The 26,359-nt window shown below is 53.9% G+C and overlaps 1 protein-coding gene across 2 annotated transcripts in view; it reads left to right on the top strand.

The window, feature by feature from the left end:
* The first annotated feature begins 988 nt into the window (after positions 1-988).
* Positions 989-26,359, top strand: part of LOC133355807 (hepatocyte nuclear factor 4-gamma-like) — a 35,526-nt gene continuing 10,155 nt past the window's right edge. The window contains exons 1-7 of one of the 2 annotated variants that reach the window (XM_061573192.1): positions 989-1,230; positions 9,486-9,675; positions 13,829-13,923; positions 14,614-14,720; positions 22,208-22,372; positions 23,029-23,116; positions 24,474-24,626. In XM_061573192.1, coding sequence (XP_061429176.1) covers positions 1,110-1,230; positions 9,486-9,675; positions 13,829-13,923; positions 14,614-14,720; positions 22,208-22,372; positions 23,029-23,116; positions 24,474-24,626 — 919 coding nt within the window. In that variant the 5' untranslated portion in view covers positions 989-1,109. Of the gene's footprint in view, positions 1,231-9,485; positions 9,676-13,828; positions 13,924-14,610; positions 14,721-22,207; positions 22,373-23,028; positions 23,117-24,473; positions 24,627-26,359 lie in introns of both variants that reach the window. The other variant, XM_061573191.1, reaches the window with a different exon arrangement.

The raw sequence follows: 26,359 nt of genomic DNA, 5'->3' as shown, positions 1-26,359 counted from the left end.
ATCACTAGTGGCCGAGTGTGTAAGAAGGGGTGAGGTGAGGGGTGAGTGTCTCTAAGTGGTGAGGAGCAGAGTGAGGGGAGCGTACGTCTCAAAGGGGTGAGCATTCGGGTTCGGCGAGTGATATTGGGTGGTGATGGTTAGGTGGTGAGGGTTAGGTGGTTGAGGTGAGCGTCACTGTGAAGTGATCGGTGAGTGTCCCTGGGGGTGAGGATTGAGGTGAGTGACAGGGTGAGGGTGCCTGGGAGGGGTGAGGAGAGAGGCGAGTGAGGTAAGATTATCCCTGGGGGTGAGGTGGAGAGTGTTTTGACGGGCCGAGTTGGAATTAGGTGAGGAGCAAGGTGAGCGATCCCTGGAGGGTGAGGCAAGCAGCGGGGTAAAAGGTGAGGAGGCGAGGCAAAGTGGTGAGGGGAGTGGTGAGGCGAGTGGTGAGGCGAGTGGTGAGGCGAGTGGTGAGGCAAGTGGTGAGGCAAGTGGTGAGGGGAGTGTTTTGGCGGAACAGGTGAGGAAGTCAGGTGAGAGGTAGATTAGAGGCAGGCAGCGGGGTAAAAGGTGAGGAGGCGAGGCAAAGTGGTGAGGCGAGTGGTGAGGGGAGTGGTGAGCAGAGTGGTGAGGCGAGTGGTGAGGGGAGTGGTGAGGCAAGTGGTGAGGCGAGTGGTGAGAGGAGTGTTTTGGCGGAACAGGTGAGGAATTCAGGTGAGAGGCAGATTAGAGGCAGGCAGCGGGGTAAAAGGTGAGGAGGCGAGGCAAAGTGGTGAGGCGAGTGGTGAGGGGAGTGGTGAGGAAAGTGGTGAGGGGAGTGGTGAGGCGAGTGGTGAGGCGAGTGGTGAGGCGAGTGGTGAGGCAAGTGGTGAGGCGAGTGGTGAGGGGAGTGGTGAGGCGAGTGGTGAGGCAAGTGGTGAGGGGAGTGGTGAGGCGAGTGGTGAGGCAAGTGGTGAGGGAGTGGTGAGGCGAGTGGTGAGGCAAGTGGTGAGGCGAGTGGTGAGGCAAGTGGTGAGGCGAGTGGTGAGGCAAGTGGTGAGGCGAGTGGTGAGGGGAGTGGTGAGGCGAGTGGTGAGGCAAGTGGTGAGGGGAGTGGTGAGGCGAGCCGGGCGGGGAGGAGGTGGAGGAGGATGCGCCTGTCGCCACGTCTCACCGCGGACATCATGTCCGACTTCCCCGCTCTCGACCCCGATTTCTCGCGTCTCATGGAGTTTCACGGGGACCAGCAGCAGGGCGTGGGGTCCCCTCACGGTGAGACCCCCAACAGGGACCCCTCTCAGCAACCCCCTTCCTCCCCCCCCTTGATGGACCTCACGGATACTGCCTCCCTTACACCTCTATCTTCAGGGACCTCACAGAGGGGTTCTGGGGACCTGCTTTGGGACCGAGTGAGTCGCTAGAGGAACCTCACAGAGGGGTTCTGGGGACCTGCTTTGGGACCGAGTGAGTCGCTAGAGGAACCTCACAGAGGGGTTCTGGGGACCTGCTTTGGGACCGAGTGAGTCGCTAGAGGAACCTCACAGAGGGGTTCTGGGGACCTGCTTTGGGACCGAGTGAGTCTCTTGAGGAACCTCACAGAGGGGTTCTGGGGACCTGCTTTGGGACCGAGTGAGTCGCTAGAGGAACCTCACAGAGGGGTTCTGGGGACCTGCTTTGGGACCGAGTGAGTCGCTAGAGGAACCTCACAGAGGGGTTCTGGGGACCTGCTTTGGGACCGAGTGAGTCGCTAGAGGAACCTCACATAGGGGTTCTGGGGACCTGCTTTGGGACCGAGTGAGTCTCTTGAGGAACCTCACAGAGGGGTTCTGGGTACCTGCTTTGGGACCGAGTGAGTCTCTTGAGGAACCTCACAGAGGGGTTCTGGGGACCTGCTTTGGGACCGAGTGAGTCGCTAGAGGAACCTCACAGAGGGGTTCTGGGGACCTGCTTTGGGACCGAGTGAGTCGCTAGAGGAACCTCACAGAGGGGTTCTGGGGACCTGCTTTGGGACCGAGTGAGTCTCTTGAGGAACCTCACAGAGGGGTTCTGGGGACCTGCTTTGGGACCGAGTGAGTCTCTTGAGGAACCTCACAGAGGGGTTCTGGGGACCTGCTTTGGGACCGAGTGAGTCGCTAGAGGAACCTCACAGAGGGGTTCTGGGGACCTGCTTTGGGACCGAGTGAGTCTCTTGAGGAACCTCACAGAGGGGTTCTGGGGACCTGCTTTGGGACGAGTGAGTCTCTTGAGGAACCTCACAGAGGGGTTCTGGGGACCTGCTTTGGGACCAGAGTGAGTCGCTAGAGGACCTCACAGAGGGGTTCTGGGGCCTGCTTGGGAACCGAGTGAGTCTCTTGAGGAACCTCACAGAGGGGGTTCTGGGGACCTGCTTTGGGACCGAGTGAGTCGCTAGAGGAACCTCACAGAGGGGTTCTGGGGACCTGCTTTGGGACCGAGTGAGTCTCTTGAGGAACCTCACAGAGGGGTTCTGGGGACCTGCTTTGGGACCGAGTGAGTCGCTAGAGGAACCTCACAGAGGGGTTCTGGGGACCTGCTTTGGGACCGAGTGAGTCTCTTGAGGAACCTCACAGAGGGGTTCTGGGGACCTGCTTTGGGACCGAGTGAGTCGCTAGAGGAACCTCACAGAGGGGTTCTGGGGACCTGCTTTGGGACCGAGTGAGTCGCTAGAGGAACCTCACAGAGGGGTTCTGGGGACCTGCTTTGGGACCGAGTGAGTCGCTAGAGGAACCTCACAGAGGGGTTCTGGGGGACCTGTTTGTGTCCAGTGGGATGGAGTGAATCTCTTCAGGAACTCAGAGGGGTTCTGGGGACCTGCTTTGGGACCGATGTGAGTCTCTGAGGAACCTCACAGAGGGGTTCTGGGGACCTGCTTTGGGACCGAGTGAGTCTCTTGAGGAACCTCACAGAGGGGTTCTGGGGACCTGCTTTGGGACCGAGTGATGTCGCTAGAGGAACCTCACAGAGGGGTTCTGGGGACCTGCTTTGGGACCGAGTGAGTCTCTTGAGGAACCTCACAGAGGGGTTCTGGGGACCTGCTTTGGGACCGAGTGAGTCTCTTGAGGAACCTCACAGAGGGGTTCTGGGGACCTGCTTTGGGACCTGAGTGAGTCGCTAGAGGAACCTCACAGAGGGGTTCTGGGGACCTGCTTTGGGACCGAGTGAGTCTCTTGAGGAACCTCACAGAGGGGTTCTGGGGACCTGCTTTGGGACCGAGTGAGTCGCTAGAGGAACCTCACAGAGGGGTTCTGGGGACCTGCTTTGGGACCGAGTGAGTCTCTTGAGGAACCTCACAGAGGGGTTCTGGGGACCTGCTTTGGGACCGAGTGAGTCGCTAGAGGAACCTCACAGAGGGGTTCTGGGGACCTGCTTTGGGACCGAGTGAGTCTCTTGAGGAACCTCACAGAGGGGTTCTGGGGACCTGGTTTGGGACCGAGTGAGTCGCTAGAGGAACCTCACAGAGGGGTTCTGGGGACCTGCTTTGGGACCGAGTGAGTCGCTAGAGGAACCTCACAGAGGGGTTCTGGGGACCTGCTTTGGGACCGAGTGAGTCGCTAGAGGAACCTCACAGAGGGGTTCTGGGGACCTGTTTGTGTCCAGTGGGATAGAGTGAATCTCTTCAGGAACCTCAGAGGGGTTCTGGGGACCTGCTTTGGGACCGAGTGAGTCTCTTGAGGAACCTCACGGAGGGGTTCTGGGGACCTGTTTGTGTCCAGTGGGACCGAGTGAGTTTCTTGAGGAACCTCACGGAGGGGTTCTGGGGACCTGTTTGTGTCCAGTGGGACCGAGTGAGTCTCTTGAGGAACCTCACGGAGGGGTTCTGGGGACCTGTTTGTGTCCAGTGGGACCGAGTGAGTCTCTTGAGGAACCTCACAGAGGGGTTCTGGGGACCTGCTTTGGGACCGAGTGAGTCTCTTGAGGAACCTCACGGAGGGGTTCTGGGGACCTGTTTGTGTCCAGTGGGACCGAGTGAGTCTCTTGAGGAACCTCACGGAGGGGTTCTGGGGACCTGTTTGTGTCCAGTGGGACCGAGTGAGTCTCTTGAGGAACCTCACGGAGGGGTTCTGGGGACCTGTTTGTGTCCAGTGGGACCGAGTGAGTTTCTTGAGGAACCTCACAGAGGGGTTCTGGGATCTGTTTGTGTCCAGTGGGACCGAGTGAGTCTCTTGAAGAACCTCACAGAGGGGTTCTGGGACCTGCTTGTGTCCAGTGAGACCGAGGTGAGTCTCTTCAGGAACCTCACAGAGGGGTTCTGGGGACCTGTTTGTGTCCAGTGGGACCGAGGTGAGTCTCTTGAGGAACCTCACAGAGGGGTTCTGGGGACCTGTTTGTGTCCAGTGGGACCGAGTGAGTCTCCTGAAGAACCTCACAGAGGGGTTCTGGGGACCTGTTTGTGTCCAGTGGGACCGAGTGAGTCTCTTGAGGAACCTCACGGAGGGGTTCTGGGGACCTGTTTGTGTCCAGTGGGACCGAGTGAGTCTCTTGAGGAACCTCACGGAGGGGTTCTGGGGACCTGTTTGTGTCCAGTGGGACCGAGTGAGTCTCTTGAGGAACCTCACAGAGGGGTTCTGGGACCTGCTTGTGTCCAGTGGGACCGAGTGAGTCTCTTGAGGAACCTCACAGAGGGGTTCTAGGGACCTGTTTGTGTCCAGTGGGACCGAGTGAGTTTCTTGAGGAACCTCACAGAGGGGTTCTGGGATCTGTTTGTGTCCAGTGGGACCGAGTGAGTCTCTTGAGGAACCTCACAGAGGGGTTCTAGGGACCTGTTTGTGTCCAGTGGGATCGAGTGAGTCTCCTGAGGAACCTCACAGAGGGGTTCTGGGGACCTGCTTGTGTCCAGTGGAACCGAGTGAGTCTCTTGAGGAACCTCACAGAGGGGTTCTGGGGATCTGTTTGTGTCCAGTGGGACCGAGTGAGTCTCTTGAGAAACCTCACAGAGGGGTTCTGGGGACCTGTTTGTGTCCAGTGGGACCGAGTGAGTTTCTTGAGGAACCTCACAGAGGGGTTCTGGGACCTGTTTGTGTCCAGTGGGACCGAGTGAGTTTCTTGAGGAACCTCACAGAGGGGTTCTGGGATCTGTTTGTTTCCAGTGGGACCGAGTGAGTCTCTTGAGGAACCTCACAGAGGGGTTCTGGGGATCTGTTTGTGTCCAGTGGGACCGAGTGAGTCTCTTGAGGAACCTCACAGAGGGGTTCTGGGGATCTGTTTGTGTCCAGTGGGACCGCGTGAGTCTCTTGAAGAACCTCACAGAGGGGTTCTGGGGACCTGTTTGTGTCCAGTGGGACCGAGTGAGTCTCTTGAGGAACCTCACAGAGGGGTTCTGGGGACCTGCTTGTGTCCAGTGGGACCGAGTGAGTCTCTTCAGGAACCTCACAGAGGGGTTCTGGGGACCTGTTTGGGACCGAGTGAGTCTCTTGAGGAACCTCACAGAGGGGTTCTGGGGACCTGTTTGTGTCCAGTGGGACCGAGTGAGTCTCTTAGGAACCTCACAGAGGGGTTCTGGGGACCTGTTTTTGGACCGAGTGAGTCTCTTCAGGAACCTCACAGAGGGGTTCTGGGACCTGCTTGTGTCCAGTGGGACCGAGTGAGTCTCTTGAGGAACCTCACAGAGGGGTTCTGGGGGACCTGTTTGTGTCCAGTGGAACTGAGTGAGTCTCTTGAGGAACCTCACAGAGGGGTTCTGGGACCTGTTTGTGTCCAGTGAGTCCGAGTGAGTCTCTTGAGGAACCTACAGAGGGGTTCTGGGGACCTGTTTTGTGTCCAGTGGGACCGAGTGAGTCTCTTGAGGAACCTCACAGAGGGGTTCTGGGGACCTGTTTGTGTCCAGTGGGACCGAGTGAGTCTCCTGAAGAACCTCACAGAGGGGTTCTGGGGACCTGTTTGTGTCCAGTGGGACCGAGTGAGTCTCTTGAGGAACCTCACGGAGGGGTTTCTGGGGACCTGTTTGTGTCCAGTGGGACCGAGTGAGTCTCTTGAGGAACCTCACGGAGGGGTTCTGGGGACATGTTTGTGTCCAGTGGGACCGAGTGAGTCTCTTGAGGAACCTCACAGAGGGGTTCTGGGACCTGCTTGTGTCCAGTGGGACCGAGTGAGTCTCTTGAGGAACCTCACAGAGGGGTTCTAGGGACCTGTTTGTGTCCAGTGGGACCGAGTGAGTTTCTTGAGGAACCTCACAGAGGGGTTCTGGGATCTGTTTGTGTTCCAGTGGGACCGAGTGAGTCTCTTGAGGAACCTCACAGAGGGGTTCTAGGGACCTGTTTGTGTCCAGTGGGATCGAGTGAGTCTCCTGAGGAACCTCACAGAGGGGTTCTGGGGACCTGCTTGTGTCCAGTGGAACCGAGTGAGTCTCTTGAGGAACCTCACAGAGGGGTTCTGGGGATCTGTTTGTGTCCAGTGGGACCGAGTGAGTCTCTTGAGAAACCTCACAGAGGGGTTCTGGGGACCTGTTTGTGTCCAGTGGGACCGAGTGAGTTTCTTGAGGAACCTCACAGAGGGGTTCTGGGACCTGTTTGTGTCCAGTGGGACCGAGTGAGTTTCTTGAGGAACCTCACAGAGGGGTTCTGGGATCTGTTTGTTTCCAGTGGGACCGAGTGAGTCTCTTGAGGAACCTCACAGAGGGTTCTGGGGATCTGTTTGTGTCCAGTGGGACCGAGTGAGTCTCTTGAGGAACCTCACAGAGGGGTTCTGGGGATCTGTTTGTGTCCAGTGGGACCGCGTGAGTCTCTTGAAGAACCTCACAGAGGGGTTCTGGGGACCTGTTTGTGTCCAGTGGGACCGAGTGAGTCTCTTGAGGAACCTCACAGAGGGGTTCTGGGGACCTGCTTGTGTCCAGTGGGACCGAGTGAGTCTCTTCAGGAACCTCACAGAGGGGTTCTGGGGACCTGTTTGGGACCGAGTGAGTCTCTTGAGGAACCTCACAGAGGGGTTCTGGGGACCTGTTTGTGTCCAGTGGGACCGAGTGAGTCTCTTAGGAACCTCACAGAGGGGTTCTGGGGACCTGTTTTGGGACCGAGTGAGTCTCTTCAGGAACCTCACAGAGGGGTTCTGGGACCTGCTTGTGTCCAGTGGGACCGAGTGAGTCTCTTGAGGAACCTCACAGAGAGGTTCTGGGGACCTGTTTGTGTCCAGTAGAACTGAGTGAGTCTCTTGAGGAACCTCACAGAGGGGTTCTGGGGACCTGTTTGTGTCCAGTGAGTCCGAGTGAGTCTCTTGAGGAACCTTACAGAGGGGTTCTGGGGACCTGTTTGTGTCCAGTGGGACTGAGTGAGTCTCTTGAGGAACCTCACAGAGGGTTATGGGGACCTGTTTGTGTCCAGTGGGACCGAGTGAGTCTCTTCAGGAACCTCACAGAGTGGTTCTGGGGACCTGTTTGTGTCCAGTGGGACCGAGTGAGTCTCTTCAGGAACCTCACAGAGGGGTTCTGGGACCTGCTTGTGTCCAGTGGGACCGAGTGATCCACACCGCGATGTTTACAGACGAGTGGGCAATGTTGCACTTGGGCGAGTGATGTTATCGGCGAGTGGTGTGTGTTGAACTTTTTTCGCACCGTACGTAGCCAATCCGTGCCAATCGGAGGTGCGGGGGAAGGGCAACAAACTAGCGCACGCAATAAGCAGCGCTGAAAAAAAATGTCGATCTAGATGTGCATAGAGGTGAGCGAGCGATGTTACATATGAGTGATGTTACAGGTGAGTGAGTGATGTTATAGGTGAGTGAGTGATGTTATAGGTGAGTGAGTGATGTTACGAGTGATTGATGTTACAGGCGAGTGAGCGATGTTACGAGTGATGTTAGAGGTGAGTGATGTTACGAGTGATGTTACAGGTGATGTTACAGGTGAGTGAGTGATGTTAAGAGTGATTGATGTTACAGGCGAGTGAGCGATGTTACGAGTGATGTTAAAGGTGATGTTACAGGTGAGTGATGTTACGAGTGATGTTACAGTTGAGCAATGATAGAGGTGAGTGATGTTACAGTTGAGTGAGTGATGTTGAAGGCGAGTGATGTTGGAGGTGAGTGATGTTACGAGTGATGTTGAAGGTGAGTGATGTTACGAGTGATGTTACAGATGAGTGATGTTACGAGTGATGTTGAAGGTGAGTGATGTTACGAGTGATGTTGAAGGTGAGTGATGTTACAGATGAGTGATGTTACGAGCGATGTTACAGGTGAGTGAGTGATGTTACAGGTGAGTGAGTGATGTTACAGGGGAGTGATGTTACGAGCGATGTTACAGGTGAGTGAGTGATGTTACAGGGGAGTGATGTTACGAGCGATGTTACAGGTGAGTGAGTGATGTTACAGGTGAGTGAGTGATGTTACAGGGAAGTGATGTTACAAGTGATGTTGGAGGTGAGTGAGCGATGTTAGAAGTGAGTGATGTTACAGATGAGTGATGTTGAAGGCGAGTGATGTTGGAGGTGAGTGATGTTACAGATGAGTGATGTTGAAGGCGAGTGATGTTACAGGTGAGTGAGTGATGTTACAGATGAGTGATGTTGAAGGCGAGTGATGTTACAGATGAGTGATGTTGAAGGCGAGTGATGTTGGAGGTGAGTGATGTTACAGATGAGTGCCATCTGTCCACTCAGCAGAGTGGATTCGCAGTGTGCGTGTGGTGTGGGGTATAGTGTGGGTACGACAACGGTGGTCGCCGCATCGCGCGGCGCCTTCAGACGCGCTTCTGCAGCCGTCTGGAACGCTCTCCCTTCCGATATGAGGAAGCCACTGGGAGCGGATGCACTTTTATATTTAGATTGAAAACTAATTTTTTTTGAACTCCTTTTCGTGTCGTTTGCGGTCCTTCCTCCGCACCTCCGATTATCGCGGTTGGCAAGGTACGGTGCGAAAGAAGTTCCACAATTCAGTACATACACCCCACCTCTTACAAACGCCAGAGCTTCCGCCAGCAGGGGCGCGACGGAGCACTTGCAGGAGCTGCGCCTAATACAAATAAAACAAAATAAAATTCTCACGACGTTTCGGCCACAACGCAAGCAGCCGTCCTCAGGTGAAGAACAGGGCTGTCGGTAAGACAGCGTCTGAATGAACACGTGTTCATTCGGACGCTGTCTTCCCGACAGAACACGTGTTCATTAGGACAGCTGAAACGTCGTGAGGATTGTATTTTATTATGTTTTATTTTTATTATTTTATTATTTCCCTTCTACGTGACTTTACCGAAAGAACCAAGAAGAAGCCTCCTACGTGTTAATCTTATTTTGAACTCTTCCACCCCCTACCCCGTCCCCCCCCACCCAACCCCCCCGCCTACCCCCCCACCCCATCCCCCCCCACCCCACCCTACCCCCCCTACCCCACCCCCCACCCCACCCTACCCCCCCCTACCCCCCTACCCCATCCCTCCACCCCACCCTACCCCCCCTACCCCATCCCCCCCCACCCCACCCTACCCCCCTACCCCCATCCCCCCCCCCACCCTACCCCCCATCCCCCCCCCTACCCCGTCCCCCCCACCCCCCCTACCCCCACCCCCACCCCCTACCCCCCAGGTGTGCATGGGCCCTCGGACTCCGTGGGGCCCGGGGGCCCCGGGGCGGGCGTGCTAGTGAGCGGCGTGGTGGCCACGTGCGCCATCTGCGGAGACCGCGCCACCGGGAAGCACTACGGCGCCTCCAGCTGCGACGGCTGCAAGGGGTTCTTCCGGCGCAGCGTGCGCAAGAACCACATCTACACCTGCAGGTGCGGAGGCGGCGCTTGCACCTGCAGCGCTTGCACCTGCAGCGCTTGCACCTGCAGCGCTTGCAACCTGCAGCGCTTGCACCTGCAGCGCTTGCACCTGCAGCGCTTGCAACCTGCAGCGCTTGCACCTGCAGTGCTTGCAACCCGCAGCGCTTGCACCCGCAGCGCTTGCACCTGCAGCGCTTGCACCTGCAGCGCTTGCAACCTGCAGCGCTTGCAACCTGCAGCGCTTGCACCTGCAGCGCTTGCACCTGCAGCGCTTGCAACCTGCAGCGCTTGCAACCTGCAGCGCTTGCACTTGCAGCGCTTGCACCTGCAGCGCTTGCAACCTGCAGCGCTTGCACCTGCAGCGCTTGCACCTGCAGTGCTTGCAACCTGCAGCGCTTGCAACCCGCAGCGCTTGCACCTGCAGCGCTTGCACCTGCAGCGCTTGCAACCCGCAGCGCTTGCACCTGCAGGTGCAACCTACAGCGCTTGCACCTGCAGTGCTTGCACCTGCAGCGCTTGCAACCTGCAGCGCTTGCAACCTGCAGCGCTTGCGCCTGCAGCGCTTGCACCCGCGGTGGCAGCGGCGCGCCCGCCTGCAGTTTCAGTATCGCGCTGCCTGGCGTAGTAAACGTAGCGCACCGCCTGTAGCAGCGTGACACCTGTAGCAGCACCCCGCTTGTAGTACACCACCTGTAGCAGCGTACCACCTGTAGTAGCACCCCGCTTGTAGTACACCACCTGTAGCAGTGTGACACCTGCAGCGGACCAGCTGTAGCAGCGTACCCCCTCTAGGGGGCCGTCCATAAATGACGTCACGCGATTTTAGACGATTTTTGACCCCCCCCTCCCCTCGTCACACGGCGTCACAATAAGCCAGACCCCCCCCTCAAATATGACGTCACAAAGCTCTGCCCCCCGCGCCCCCCCCCCCCAAAACCATATTTCCATTTTGAAAATAAAACATGTTTAAAATCGCTTTAAACTATTGTCATCGTAGTGCGTGTTTAATGTGGCGCTGCACTCTGATATTGTAGGAGTCTTGTTATAACAATTCTATATTTATTTAAAGTTGCGCATTTTGACGTCACACATCGTCACAAATGTCTGACCCTCCCCTAGGTGCGTGACGTCATTTATGGACGGCCCCTAGTGTACCGCCTGTAGTAGCGCACCGCCTGTAGTGCACCGCTGCCTGCAGCATTGATTCAAGCATAGCCTGACTCTGCTGATGACACACCTGTCCTGAGCTTGCCTGCGTTCAACCAATGGAGGAAGGGCCGTGCGGGTGATGGGATGGGCGCTCGCGCGTGCACACGTGTCCACCTGTGTGTCCACCTGTGTGTCCACCTGTGTGTTCACCTGTGTGTTCACCTGTGTGTCCACCTGTGTGTTCACCTGTGTGTTCACCTGTGTGTTCACCTGCGTGTCCACCTGTGTGTTCACCTGTGTGTCCACCTGTGTGTCCACCTGTGTGTTCACCTGTGTTCACCTGTGTGTCCACCTGTGTGTCCACCTGTGTGTTCACCTGTGTGTCCTCCTGTGTCCACCTGTGTGTCCACCTGTGTGTCCACCTGCGTGTTCACCTGTGTGTTCACCTGTGTGTCCACCTGTGTGTCCACCTGCATGTCCACCTGTGTGTTCACCTGTGTGTTCACCTGTGTGTGCACCTGCGTGTTCACCTGCGTGTGCACCTGCGTGTTCACCTGTGTGTCCACCTGTGTGTTCACCTGCGTGTTCACCTGCGTGTTCACCTGTGTGTCCACCTGCGTGTCCACCTTTGTGTCCACCTGCATGTCCACCTGCGTGTTCACCTGCGTGTCCACCTTTGTGTCCACCTGTGTGTCCACCTGCGTGTTCACCTGCGTGTCCACCTGCGTGTTCACCTGCGTGTTCACCTGTGTGTCCACCTGCGTGTTCACCTGCGTGCGGTTTGGGCGGCGTCGCCACCGCCACCACCGCCTCCCTCCCTCCCTCTCGGCCGAGCGCCCCGGGGATTCGTTCGTGCGGCCTCTGCCAAAACCCACGAGGCGTCGACGACGACGTGGGATGTCGATTTTACGACCCCGCTGCTATCTCCACTTTACTGCCCCGATAGTAGCAGCCAAGGTCGCTCCGTGCGTACCCAACGCTCACCTGCAGTGGCGGAGTGGGGGCGGGCGATGGGGCGGCTAAATGAGTTACCCATTAACGCAAACCGCAAACCCTCCCATGCAGGCCCCCGTCACCCCACACTAATCCCAGATGCTCCCCCCCCGCCGCCCGGCCACGCGGCCAAAGCCCGGCACAGGCCTTGAGCGGGGATCGTACCGGGGAATCCAAGTAGCTACAATCACCCCGGAATGGCTCGCTCTGGACACCACTGCCACCCCTCGCACCCTGCCCGTCTCTCCAGCCGGTGGCGTTTCTCTGACCAAACCGACCGCTCGTTGTTGTTTGTTGTGATATTTTGACGACCCTAGGAAAAAAATCAACCAGGACGGGTGGTAAACCTAGCCATTCCAAACGCAGTCAAGCTAACCTAACCATAACAAAAGCCGTACCACACCCGGTCAAGCTAACCTAACCATAACCTTTGCCATTTTTCGTTCGAATTTGGTAAAAACTATTTTTTTTAAACTGCACTGTATGTGAATGCGAGACAGTGGTCCTTAATGAGTAACGTCACGAAGCACTCCTTAGATTGAAGAGCCACGTGCAGCTCTGAAGCTGCAGGTTGCCGACCCCTGCCCTAGCCATACTGCAGCCAGTCTAGCTGGCCTAACCATAACCCTAGCCCTACCACACCTGGTCTAGCTGGCCTAACCATAACCCTAGCCCTACCACACCTGGTCTAGCTGGCCTAACCATAATCCTAGCCGTACCACACCCAGTCTAGCTGGCCTAACCATAACCCTAGCCCTACCACACCCGGTCTAGCTGGCCTGACCATAACCCTAGCTGTACCACACCTGGTCTAGCTGGCCTAACCATAACCCTAGCTGTACCACACCCGGTCAAGCTGGCCTAACCATAGCCCTAGCTGTACCACACCTGGTCTAGCTGGCCTAACCATAACCCTAGCTGTACCACACCCGGTCAAGCTGGCCTAACCATAGCCCTAGCTGTACCACACCCGGTCTAGCTGGCCTAACCATAACCCTAGCTGTACCACACCCGGTCTAGCTTGCCTAACCATAACCCTAGCCCTACCACACCCGGTCTAGCTGGCCTGACCATAACCCTAGCTGTACCACACCCGGTCTAGCTAGCCTAACCATAACCCTAGCTGTACCACACCCGGTCTAGCTAGCCTAACCCTAACCCTAGCTGTACCACACCCGGTCTAGCTAGCCTAACCATAACCCTAGCTGTACCACACCCGGTCTAGCTAGCCTAACCATAACCCTAGCTGTACCACACCCGGTCTAGCTAGCCTAACCATACCCCTAGCTGTACCACACCAGGTCTAGCTGGCCTAACCATAACCCTAGCCCTACCACACCCGGTCTAGCTAGCCTAACCATAACCCTAGCTGTACCACACCAGGTCTAGCTGGCCTAACCATAACCCTAGCCCTACCACACCCGGTCTAGCTAGCCTAACCATAACCCTAGCTGTACCACACCAGGTCTAGCTGGCCTAACCATAACCCTAGCCCTACCACACCCGGTCTAGCTGGCCTAACCATAACCCTAGCCCTACCACACCTGGTCTAGCTGGCGTAACCATAACCCTAGCTCTACCACACCCAGTCTAGCTGGCCTAACCATAACCCTAGCTGTACCACACCCGATCTAGCTGGCCTAACCATAACCCTAGCCCTACCACACCTGGTCTAGCTGGCCTAACCATAACCCTAGCGCTACCACACCCGGTCTAGCTGGCCTAACCATAACCCTAGCCCTACCACACCTGGTCTAGCTGGCCTAACCATAACCCTAGCCCTACCACACCTGGTCTAGCTGGCCTAACCATAACCCTAGCCCTACCACACCTGGTCTAGCTGACCTAACCATAACCCTAGCCCTACCACACCCGGTCTAGCTGGCCTAACCATAACCCTAGCCGCACCATACCCAGTCAAGCTATCCTAACCATAACCCTCGCCGTACCACAACCTGGCAGTGAGTACATTTTTTGTCAAATGACCTTTGACCCGCTCCCCTGGATGACCTCTGACCCCCAGGTTCAATCGGCAGTGCGTGGTGGACAAGGACAAACGCAACCAGTGCCGCTACTGCCGCCTGCGCAAGTGCTTCCGTGCGGGGATGAAGAAGGAGGGTGAGCGGAGGCAATCAGATGGAAAAGCCGTTAATCCCAAAGGGAAACCCTATTAAAAGCGAGAGAAAATTAAATTCGGAACCCATGGAAAATATCTCATTAAAGCTCAGTGGTAATTCTGTAAAAAAGCCGACGTAAAATTACTTTAAAACACAGAAAAAATGTAATTAAACCGCATTGAAAATCAAAAAATTTACCACAGAAAATCCCATAAAAATCCCATTAAATCAGGAATAACCCCATTAATAATCGATAGAAATTTCCACTAAAACACATTAAACACATTACAACCCAGAGAAACTCCATTAAACTCATAGATAATCCTAATATCCAGTGAAATCCCATCAAAACACAGTGAAACTTCCATTAAATTCAATAAAAACTCCCATTAAACCCCATAGAAAATACCATTAAAATACAGATAAAATCCCATTAGACCCATTAAGACCCAGAAAAACCTCATTAGACCCATAAAACCCCATAAAACCCCAGAGAACCCCTCCCTCCCCCCATTACACCTCTTTAAAATCTCATTAAACTCAGACTTACTACACCTGGGACAGCTAGCCTGACCCATAAGCCGAGTGGTGTTGACGATCTTGTGCTGCACCCCCAAAATCATCTCACCGCCACCCCCTACTCCCCACTGTCCCCACCTCACCCCAAACCCCTCACTCCCCCCTCAAGCAGCCGTGCAGAATGAGAGAGATCGGATCGCCCTGCGGAGACCGAGCTATGAGGAGGTGGGGTCGCTCTCAATCAGCAGCCTCGTGCAGGCTGAGGCCCTCTCCAGACAGGTGCCCTTAACCTAACAAGGCACCCTCACTTTAACATGGCGCCCTCACTCTAACATGGCACACTCACTCTAACATGGCACCCTCACTCTAACATGGCACCTTCACTCTAACATGGCACCTTCACTCTAACATGGCACACTCACTCTAACATGACACCTTCACTCTAACATGGCACCTTCACTCTAACATGGCACCCTCACTCTAACATGGCACCTTCACTCTAACATGGCACCCTCACTCTAACATGGCACCCTCACTCTAACATGACACCTTCACTCTAACATGGCACCCTCACTCTAACACGACACCCTCACTCTAACATGGCACCCTCACTCTAACATGGCACCCTCACTCTAACATGACACCCTCACTCTAACATGAGACCCTCACTCTAACATGGCACCCTCACTCTAACATGGCACCCTCACTCTAACATGGCACACTCACTCTAACATGGCACCCTCACTCTAACATGACACCCTCACTCTAACATGACACCCTCACACTAACATGGCACTCTCACTCTAACATGGCACCCTCACTCTAACATGGCACCCTCACTCTAACATGGCACCCTCACTCTAACATGGCACCCTCACTCTAACATGGCGCTCTCACTCTAACATGGCGCCCTCACTCTAACATGGCGCCCTCACTCTAACATGGCGCCCTCACTCTAACATGGCGCTCTCACTCTAACATGGCGCTCTCACTCTAACATGGCACCCTCACTCTAACATGGCACCCTCACTCTAACATGGCGCACTCACTCTAACATGGCGCTCTCACTCTAACATGGCGCTCTCACTCTAACATGGCGCTCTCACTCTAACATGGCGCTCTCACTCTAACATGGCGCTCTCACTCTAACATGGCACCCTCACTCTAACATGGCACCCTCACTCTAACATGGCGCCCTCACTCTAACATGGCGCCCTCACTCTAACATGGCGCTCTCACTCTAACATGGCGCTCTCACTCTAACATGGCACCCTCACTCTAACATGGCACCCTCACTCTAACATGGCACCCTCACTCTAACATGGCGCTCTCACTCTAACATGGCGCTCTCACTCTAACATGGCGCTCTCACTCTAACATGGCGCTCTCACTCTAACATGGCACCCTCACTCTAACATGGCACCCTCACTCTAACATGGCGCCCTCACTCTAACATGGCGCTCTCACTCTAACATGGCGCTCTCACTCTAACATGGCACCCTCACTCTAACATGGCACCCTCACTCTAACATGACACTCTCACTCTAACATGGCACCTTCACTCTAACATGACACCTTCACTCTAACATGGCACCTTCACTCTAACATGACACCTTCACTCTAACATGGCACCTTCACTCTAACATGACACCCTCACTCTAACATGACACCCTCACTCTAACATGGCACCCTCACTCTAACATGGCACCCTCACTCTAACATGGCGCCCTCACTCTAACATGGCGCTCTCACTCTAACATGGCGCTCTCACTCTAACATGGCGCTCTCACTCTAACATGGCACCCTCACTCTAACATGGCACCCTCACTCTAACATGGCACCCTCACTCTAACATGACACTCTCACTCTAACATGGCGCCTTCACTCTAACATGACACCTTCACTCTAACATGGCACCTTCACTCTAACATGACACCCTCACTCTAACATGACACCCTCACTCTAACATGGCACCCTCACTCTAACATGGCACCCTCACTCTAACATGGCACCCTCACTCTAACATGGCACCTTCACTCTAACATGACACACTCACTCTAACATGACACACTCACTCTAACATGACACTCTCACTCTAACATGGCACCCTCATTCTAACATGGCACCCTCACTCTAACATGGCACCCTCACTCTAACATGGCACCTTCACTCTAACATGGCACCCTCACTCTAACATGGCACCCTCACTCTAACATGGCACCCTCACTCTAACATGGCACCCTCACTCTAACATGACACCCTCACTCTAACATGGCACCTTCACTCTAACATGACACCCTCACTCTAACATGACACCCTCACTCTAACATGACACCCTCACTCTAACATGACACCCTCACTCTAACATGACACCCTCACTCTAACATGACACCCTCACTCTAACATGACACCCTCACTCTAACATGACACCCTCACTCTAACATGGCACCCTCACTCTAACATGGCACCCTCACACTAACATGACACCCTCACTCTAACATGACACCCTCACTCTAACATGACACCCTCACTCTAACATGACACCCTCACTCTAACATGGCACCCTCACTCTAACATGGCACCTTCACTCTAACATGGCACCCTCAATCTAACATGGCACCCTCACTCTAACATGGCACCTTCACTCTAACATGGCACACTCACTCTAACATGGCACCCTCACTCTAACATGGCACCTTCACTCTAACATGACACCCTCACTCTAACATGGCACCTTCACTCTAACATGGCACCTTCACTCTAACATGGCACCCTCACTCTAACATGGCACCTTCACTCTAACATGGCACCTTCACTCTAACATGGCACCCTCACTCTAACATGGCACCCTCACTCTAACATGGCACCCTCACTCTAACATGACACCCTCACTCTAACATGGCACCCTCACTCTAACATGGCACCTTCACTCTAACATGGCACCCTCACTCTAACATGGCACCCTCACTCTAACATGACACCCTCACTCTAACATGACACCCTCACTCTAACATGGCACCTTCACTCTAACATGGCACCCTCACTCTAACATGGCACCCTCACTCTAACATGACACCCTCACTCTAACATGGCACCTTCACTCTAACATGGCACCCTCACTCTAACATGGCACCCTCACTCTAACATGACACCCTCACTCTAACATGGCACCTTCACTCTAACATCGCACCTTCACTCTAACATGGCACCTTCACTCTAACATGGCACCCTCACACTAACAAGACACCTTCACTCTAACATGGCACCCTCACTCTAACATGGCACCCTCACTCTAACATGGCACCTTCACTCTAACATGGCACCCTCACTCTAACATGGCACACTCACTCTAACATGACACCTTCACACTAACATGACACCCTCACTCTAACATGGCACCCTCACTCTAACATGGCACCTTCACTCTAACATGGCACCCTCACTCTAACATGGCACACTCACTCTAACATGACACCTTCACTCTAACATGGCACCCTCACTCTAACATGGCACCCTCACTCTAACATGGCGCCCTCACTCTAACATGGCGCCCTCACTCTAACATGGCGCTCTCACTCTAACATGGCGCTCTCACTCTAACATGGCACCCTCACTCTAACATGGCACCCTCACTCTAACATGGCGCACTCACTCTAACATGGCGCTCTCACTCTAACATGGCGCTCTCACTCTAACATGGCGCTCTCACTCTAACATGGCGCTCTCACTCTAACATGGCGCTCTCACTCTAACATGGCACCCTCACTCTAACATGGCGCCCTCACTCTAACATGGCGCCCTCACTCTAACATGGCGCTCTCACTCTAACATGGCGCTCTCACTCTAACATGGCACCCTCACTCTAACATGGCACCCTCACTCTAACATGGCGCCCTCACTCTAACATGGCGCTCTCACTCTAACATGGCGCTCTCACTCTAACATGGCGCTCTCACTCTAACATGGCGCTCTCACTCTAACATGGCACCCTCACTCTAACATGGCGCCCTCACTCTAACATGGCGCCCTCACTCTAACATGGCGCTCTCACTCTAACATGGCGCTCTCACTCTAACATGGCACCCTCACTCTAACATGGCACCCTCACTCTAACATGACACTCTCACTCTAACATGGCACCTTCACTCTAACATGACACCTTCACTCTAACATGGCACCTTCACTCTAACATGACACCCTCACTCTAACATGGCACCCTCACTCTAACATGGCACCCTCACTCTAACATGGCGCCCTCACTCTAACATGGCGCTCTCACTCTAACATGGCGCTCTCACTCTAACATGGCGCTCTCACTCTAACATGGCACCCTCACTCTAACATGGCACCCTCACTCTAACATGGCACCCTCACTCTAACATGACACTCTCACTCTAACATGGCGCCTTCACTCTAACATGACACCTTCACTCTAACATGGCACCTTCACTCTAACATGACACCCTCACTCTAACATGACACCCTCACTCTAACATGGCACCCTCACTCTAACATGGCACCTTCACTCTAACATGACACACTCACTCTAACATGACACACTCACTCTAACATGACACTCTCACTCTAACATGGCACCCTCACTCTAACATGGCACCCTCACTCTAACATGGCACCCTCACTCTAACATGGCACCTTCACTCTAACATGGCACCCTCACTCTAACATGGCACCCTCACTCTAACATGGCACCCTCACTCTAACATGGCACCCTCACTCTAACATGACATCCTCACTCTAACATGGCACCTTCACTCTAACATGACACCCTCAACCTACTCACTCTAACATGACACCCTCACTCTAACATGACACCCTCACTCTAACATGACACCCTCACTCTAACATGACACCCTCACTCTAACATGACACCCTCACTCTAACATGACACCCTCACTCTAACATGGCACCCTCACTCTAACATGGCACCCTCACACTAACATGACACCCTCACTCTAACATGACACCCTCACTCTAACATGACACCCTCACTCTAACATGACACCCTCACTCTAACATGGCACCCTCACTCTAACATGGCACCTTCACTCTAACATGGCACCCTCAATCTAACATGGCACCCTCACTCTAACATGGCACCTTCACTCTAACATGGCACACTCACTCTAACATGGCACCCTCACTCTAACATGGCACCTTCACTCTAACATGACACCCTCACTCTAACATGGCACCTTCACTCTAACATGGCACCTTCACTCTAACATGGCACCCTCACTCTAACATGGCACCTTCACTCTAACATGGCACCTTCACTCTAACATGGCACCCTCACTCTAACATGGCACCCTCACTCTAACATGGCACCCTCACTCTAACATGACACCCTCACTCTAACATGGCACCCTCACTCTAACATGGCACCTTCACTCTAACATGGCACCCTCACTCTAACATGGCACCCTCACTCTAACATGACACCCTCACTCTAACATGACACCCTCACTCTAACATGGCACCTTCACTCTAACATGGCACCCTCACTCTAACATGGCACCCTCACTCTAACATGACACCCTCACTCTAACATGGCACCTTCACTCTAACATGGCACCCTCACTCTAACATGGCACCCTCACTCTAACATGACACCCTCACTCTAACATGGCACCTTCACTCTAACATCGCACCTTCACTCTAACATGGCACCTTCACTCTAACATGGCACCCTCACACTAACATGACACCTTCACTCTAACATGGCACCCTCACTCTAACATGGCACCCTCACTCTAACATGGCACCTTCACTCTAACATGGCACCCTCACTCTAACATGGCACCCTCACTCTAACATGACACCCTCACTCTAACATGGCACCTTCACTCTAACATGATACCCTCACTCTAACATGACACCTTCACTCTAACATGGCACCCTCACTCTAACATGACACCTTCACTCTAACATGACACACTCACTCTAACATGGCACCCTCACTCTAACATGGCACTCTCACTCTAACATGGCACCTTCACTCTAACATGGCACCCTCACTCTAACATGGCACCCTCACTCTAACATGGCACCCTCACTCTAACATGACACCTTCACTCTAACATGGCACCCTCACTCTAACATGGCACACTCACTCTAACATGACACCCTCACTCTAACATGGCACCCTCACTCTAACATTACACCCTCACTCTAACATGTCACCCTCACACTAACATGACACACTCACTCTAACATGGCACCTTCACTCTAACATGGCACCTTCACTCTAACATGACACACTCACTCTAACATGACACCCTCACACTAACATGGCACCTTCACTCTAACATGGCACCCTCACTCTAACATGGCACCCTCACTCTAACATGGCACCCTCACTCTAACATGGCACCTTCACTCTAACATGGCACCCTCACTCTAACATGACACCTTCACACTAACATGGCACCTTCACTCTAACATGGCACCCTCACTCTAACATGGCACCCTCACTCTAACATGACACCCTCACTCTAACATGGCACCCTCACTCTAACATGACACCCTCACTCTAACATGGCACCCTCACTCTAACATGGCACCTTCACTCTAACATGGCACCCTCACTCTAACATGGCACCCTCACTCTAACATGGCACCCTCACTCTAACATGGCACCCTCACTCTAACATGGCACCCTCACTCTAACATGGCCCCCTCACTCTAACATGACACCTTCACTCTAACATGGCACCCTCACTCTAACATGGCACCCTCACTCTAACATGACACCCTCACTCTAACATGGCACCTTCACTCTAACATGGCGCCCTCACTCTAACATGACACCTTCACTCTAACATGGCACCTTCACTCTAACATGGCACCCTCACTCTAACATGACACCCTCACTCTAACATGGCACCCTCACTCTAACATGACACCCTCCCTCTAACATGACACCCTCACTCTAACATGGCACCCTCACTCTAACATGGCACCCTCACTCTAACATGGCACCATCACTCTAACATGGCACACTCACTCTAACATGGTACCCTCACTCTAACATGGCACCCTCACTCTAACATGGCACCCTCACTCTAACATGGCACACTCACTCTAACATGGTACCCTCACTCTAACATGGCACCCTCACTCTAACATGGCACCCTCACTCTAACATGGGGTCCTCACTCAAGCGTGGCACTCTCGGTCTTTACGATGACGCTCTCACCCTCACTGATGTGCCGACTTCACCTTCACGAGCACGTGCCCCTAAAGTCCGTTCGGGCGATACGGTAAAATACAGGTTCGAATTTAAAGTTCTTGTATTGGCCTTCAGCGCCATGACAGGGCGTTAGTGGCTCCATTATATCTCGGAGATGTGCTGAAACCGTACTCTGCCCCTGTCCGGCAACTTTGATCCACCAAATCCGGGCACCCCGAGTATACTGAGGACAAATCTGCATGCAATGGGTGGTGATAGAGCTTTCAGGAGTCAGGGCGTTTCGCTTGTGGGATGTTTTGCCCCAGTCCGTCAGGGACGCTCCGTCAGTCGAGCTTTTGAAGGCTCGCCTGAAAACACATTTATTTTCTCCTGCATATCCGTCTGTGCGGGGTTGTCTTACTCACTGTTGTAATGTTAAGGCTTTTTTGTTGTTTACCGGGATTGCGTTGTCAAGCGCCGTGGGGCCTTGCGCGAACGGCACTATTTAAAACCGAGTTTGACTCACTTCACCTCACACGGGGGGGGGGGGGGGTGTTCTTTGTCTCTGTGCGCATAGATCACGGGGGCCAGGGAAGTGGGGGGCTCGGGGGACGGCGGGGGGCCCGTGCGCAAGCTGGCCGGGGTGCAGGACGTGTGCGAGTCGATGAAGCAGCAGCTGCTGGTGCTGGTCGAGTGGGCCAAGTACATCCCGGCCTTCTGCGACCTGCCCCTAGACGACCAGGCACGGCGACTCGCACTCCTCATCTATCACGTGACCCACCCTCCTCACCAATCAAGTTACTTGCCGACTTCACCAATTAAGTCACTCACCCACCTAACCAATCACGCGACTCACCCTCCTCACCAATCAAGTGACACGTTGTCTTCACCAATCAGGTGACTCGCCCATCTCACCAATCACGTGACTCTCCTACCTCACTAATCACGTGACACGCCCTCCTCACCAATCAAGTGACTCGTTGTCTTCACCAATCAAGTGACACGTTGTCTTCACCAATCACGTGACTCTCCCACCTCACCAATCACGTGACACGCCCTCCTCACCAATCAAGTGACTCGTTGTCTTCACCAATCAAGTGACACGTTGTCTTCACCAATCACGTGACTCTCCCACCTCACCAATCACGTGACACGCCCTCCTCACCAATCAAGTGACACGTTGTCTTCACCAATCAAGTGACACGTTGTCTTCACCAATCACGTGACTCTCCCACCTCACCAATCACGTGACACGCCCTCCTCACCAATCACGTGTCTTGCCCTCACCAATCGTGCAACTCGCCCATCTCGCCAAGCAAGTGACTCATCCCTCACGTGTCCTGCTCACCGCTCACCCCTCGTGTGCCCCCCTCACCCTTCGCGTGCCCCCCTCACCAGGTGTCTCTGCTGAGAGCTCACGCTGGCGAGCACCTCCTTCTTGGGGTCTCCAAGCGCTCCCTGCCCTACAAGGAGCTGCTGCTGCTCGGTGAGCACCACACTCACACGGACAAAGGTGCCCCGTATAGTCTTCAACACACCGTTGGGGCGAGCGCTGGTCCTGAGCACCTATGAAGGCCGGCACGGCGCACGAGGGGGTGAGTGGCCAGCACCACGCCCAGTGGCGATGCTCATTTGAGGCCGAGTCGGCCTAGGGGAGGCCCAGGACCGCTTCAGATAAATCACTCACCGATGTTTGGATGGAAAGTGAGTGGGAGTCAAACTCGGGCCATTCGGTTCGCAGTGCAGCGTGCTAACCACTGCACCGCCGCTCTTCACAACTGCCGAGAAGTGTCGATCCCGTTGCCGTGCGTTCACTGGCGAGGCCGTTGCCATGGTTTCACTGGTGAGGCCGTTGCCATGCGTTCACTGGCGATCCCGTTGCCATGGTTTCACTGGTGAGGCCGTTGCCATGCGTTCACCGGCGATCCCGTTGCCATGGGTTCACTGGTGAGGCCGTTGCCATGGGTTCACTGGCGAGGCCGTTGCCATGGGTTCACTGGTGAGGCCGTTGCCATGGGTTCACTGGTGAGGCCGTTGCCATGGGTTCACTGGCGATCCCGTTGCCATGGGTTCACTGGCGATCCCGTTGCCATGGGTTCACTGGCGATCCCGTTGCCATGGGTTCACTGGTGAGGCCGTTGCCATGGGTTCACTGGCGATCCCGTTGCCATGGGTTCACTGGCGATCCCGTTGCCATGGGTTCACTGGCGATCCCGTTGCCATGGGTTCACTGGCGATCCCGTTGCCATGGGTTCACTGGCGAGGCCGTTGCCATGGGTTCACTGGCGATCCCGTTGCCATGGGTTCACTGGCGATCCCGTTGCCATGGGTTCACTGGCGATCCCGTTGCCATGGGTTCACTGGCGATCCCGTTGCCATGGGTTCACTGGTGAGGCCGTTGCCATGGGTTCACTGGCGAGGCCGTTGCCATGGGTTCACTGGCGAGGCCGTTGCCATGGGTTCACTGGCGAGGCCGTTGCCATGGGTTCACTGGCGATCCCGTTGCCATGGGTTCACTGGTGAGGCCGTTGCCATGGGTTCACTGGTGAGGCCGTTGCCATGGGTTCACTGGTGAGGCCGTTGCCATGGGTTCACTGGTGATCCCGTTGCTATGGGTTCACTGGCGATCCTGTTGTCATGGGTTCACCGGCGATCCCATTGCCATGGGTTCACTGGCGATCCCGTTGTCATGGGTTCACTGGCGATCCCGTTGTCATGGGTTCACTGGCGATCCCATTGCCATGGGTTCACCGGCGTGGCCATTGCTATGGGTTCACCGGCAAGCCGTTGCCATGCGTTCGCCTTACTGGGCCGCTGCGGCGTTCCCCGGCGTCTCGCCGCAGGCTCCGAGTCGGTGATTCCCAGGAACTGCCCCGAGCAGGAGCTGTGCCGCGTCTCGAACCGCGTTCTGGACGAGCTCGTGCGACCTTTCCGTGACCTCCAACTCGACGACGCGGAGTTCGCGTGCCTCAAGGCCATCGTCTTCTTTGATCCAGGTGAGAAACAAAATACTCCTGGAGCCCCGCGTGTGAACTCTGTGACAATCTTAATTTTGGAGCTTTCGTGACTGCAGGAATTATTCTTTGGTTCTTTCGGTAAAGTGACGTATAAAGATAAAATAATAAATTAAATAATAGCATACTACGACGTTTCGATTGCAACACAAGCAATCGTCATCAGGTATAAATGAAATAGAAAACACAAATCTAGTATACTTATAAATGTAATGTAATACAACAGAGAGTCGGATAACATAACAGTCAACGCCCTACCTATACACTACTACACACTACACTATACACTACAATACACTACGCATTGTTGACTGCATACCAGGAGGTATGCAGTCAACAATGCTTGACTCAGGGAGGAGGACGCCCCTGCCATGCATAGTCCCATGGGATGTTGGCTACCAACAACAAGGCAACTCCTATGACTAATTGGGAATGGGACGCAAGCGTAGGATTGATCACCCTGTCGCTGGCCGCCTTTGGGGAGGGTGTATAGTATGAAAGGCCGAAACACCCTAGGAACCAAAGGGTCACTACTGACGATGCGCTCCCCAAATTTCACCAGGCTCACTGTTCATGAACTCTTGGAAGTGCTTGCACAAAGGATAGTAACATCTCATCCTGTGTTCTTTGGAATCTACAACAGAGAGTCTGATAACATAACAGTCAACGCCCTACCTATACACTACTACACACCACACTACACACTACAATACACTACTACACTATACACTATTACAACAGAGAGTCTGATAACATAACAGTCAACGCCCTACCTATACACTACTACACACTACACTATACACTACAATACACTACTACACTATACACTACTACAACAGAGAGTCTGATAACATAACAGTCAACGCCCTACCTGGTTGATTACGTTCTTCCTGAGAATGCTAAATTTGAGAGAGAGAGAGAGATCAAACACAGAACCAGAGACACATAGACAGACACATAAGCAGAGACAGATATCACAGAGATACATAGAGAGAGGGTCATAGAGTTATCCTTTGGTTCTTTCGGTAAAGTCACGTATAAAGATAAAATAATAAATTAAATAATAGCATACTACGACGTTTCGATTGCAACACAAGCAATCATCATCAGATATAAAAGAAATAGCAACAAAAATCTAACCAGAAAACTATAGACAGACATATAAGCAGACAGACATCATAAAGATACACAGAGAGAGAGAACACGTATCGGCACAAAGAGAGAGGTCGTCTCTGTGACGAGGCCTTACATATAGAGAGGGGGCGGGGGCGGAGAGAGGGAGGGGGCAGAGAAAAAATTAGCATGTCTCTGCCCCCTCCCTCTCTCCGCCCCCGCCCCCTCTCTATATTTAAGGCCTCGTCACAGAGACGACCTCTCTCTTTGTGCCGATACGTGTTCTCTCTCTGTGTATCTTTATGATGTCTGTCTGCTTATATGTCTGTCTATAGTTTTCTGGTTAGATTTTTGTTGCTATTTCTTTTATACCCGATGACGATTGCTTGTGTTGCAATCGAAACGTCGTAGTATGCTATTATTTAATTTATTATTTTATCTTTATACGTGACTTTACCGAAAGAACCAAAGAATAACTGTATGACACTCTCTCTACGTATCTCTGTGATATCTGTCTCTACTTATATGTCTGTCTATATGTCTCTGGTTCTGTGTTTTATCTCTCTCTCAAATTTAGCATTCTCAGGAAGAACGTAATCAAG

Source organism: Lethenteron reissneri, chromosome 52 (genome assembly GCF_015708825.2).
Source record: "Lethenteron reissneri isolate LAM-NWPU_2019-01 chromosome 52, ASM1570882v1, whole genome shotgun sequence".
NCBI classification, from domain to species: domain Eukaryota; kingdom Metazoa; phylum Chordata; class Hyperoartia; order Petromyzontiformes; family Petromyzontidae; genus Lethenteron; species Lethenteron reissneri.
Note: the sequence above shows the minus strand (reverse complement) of the source record. Positions and strands in the feature narration are given on the sequence as shown.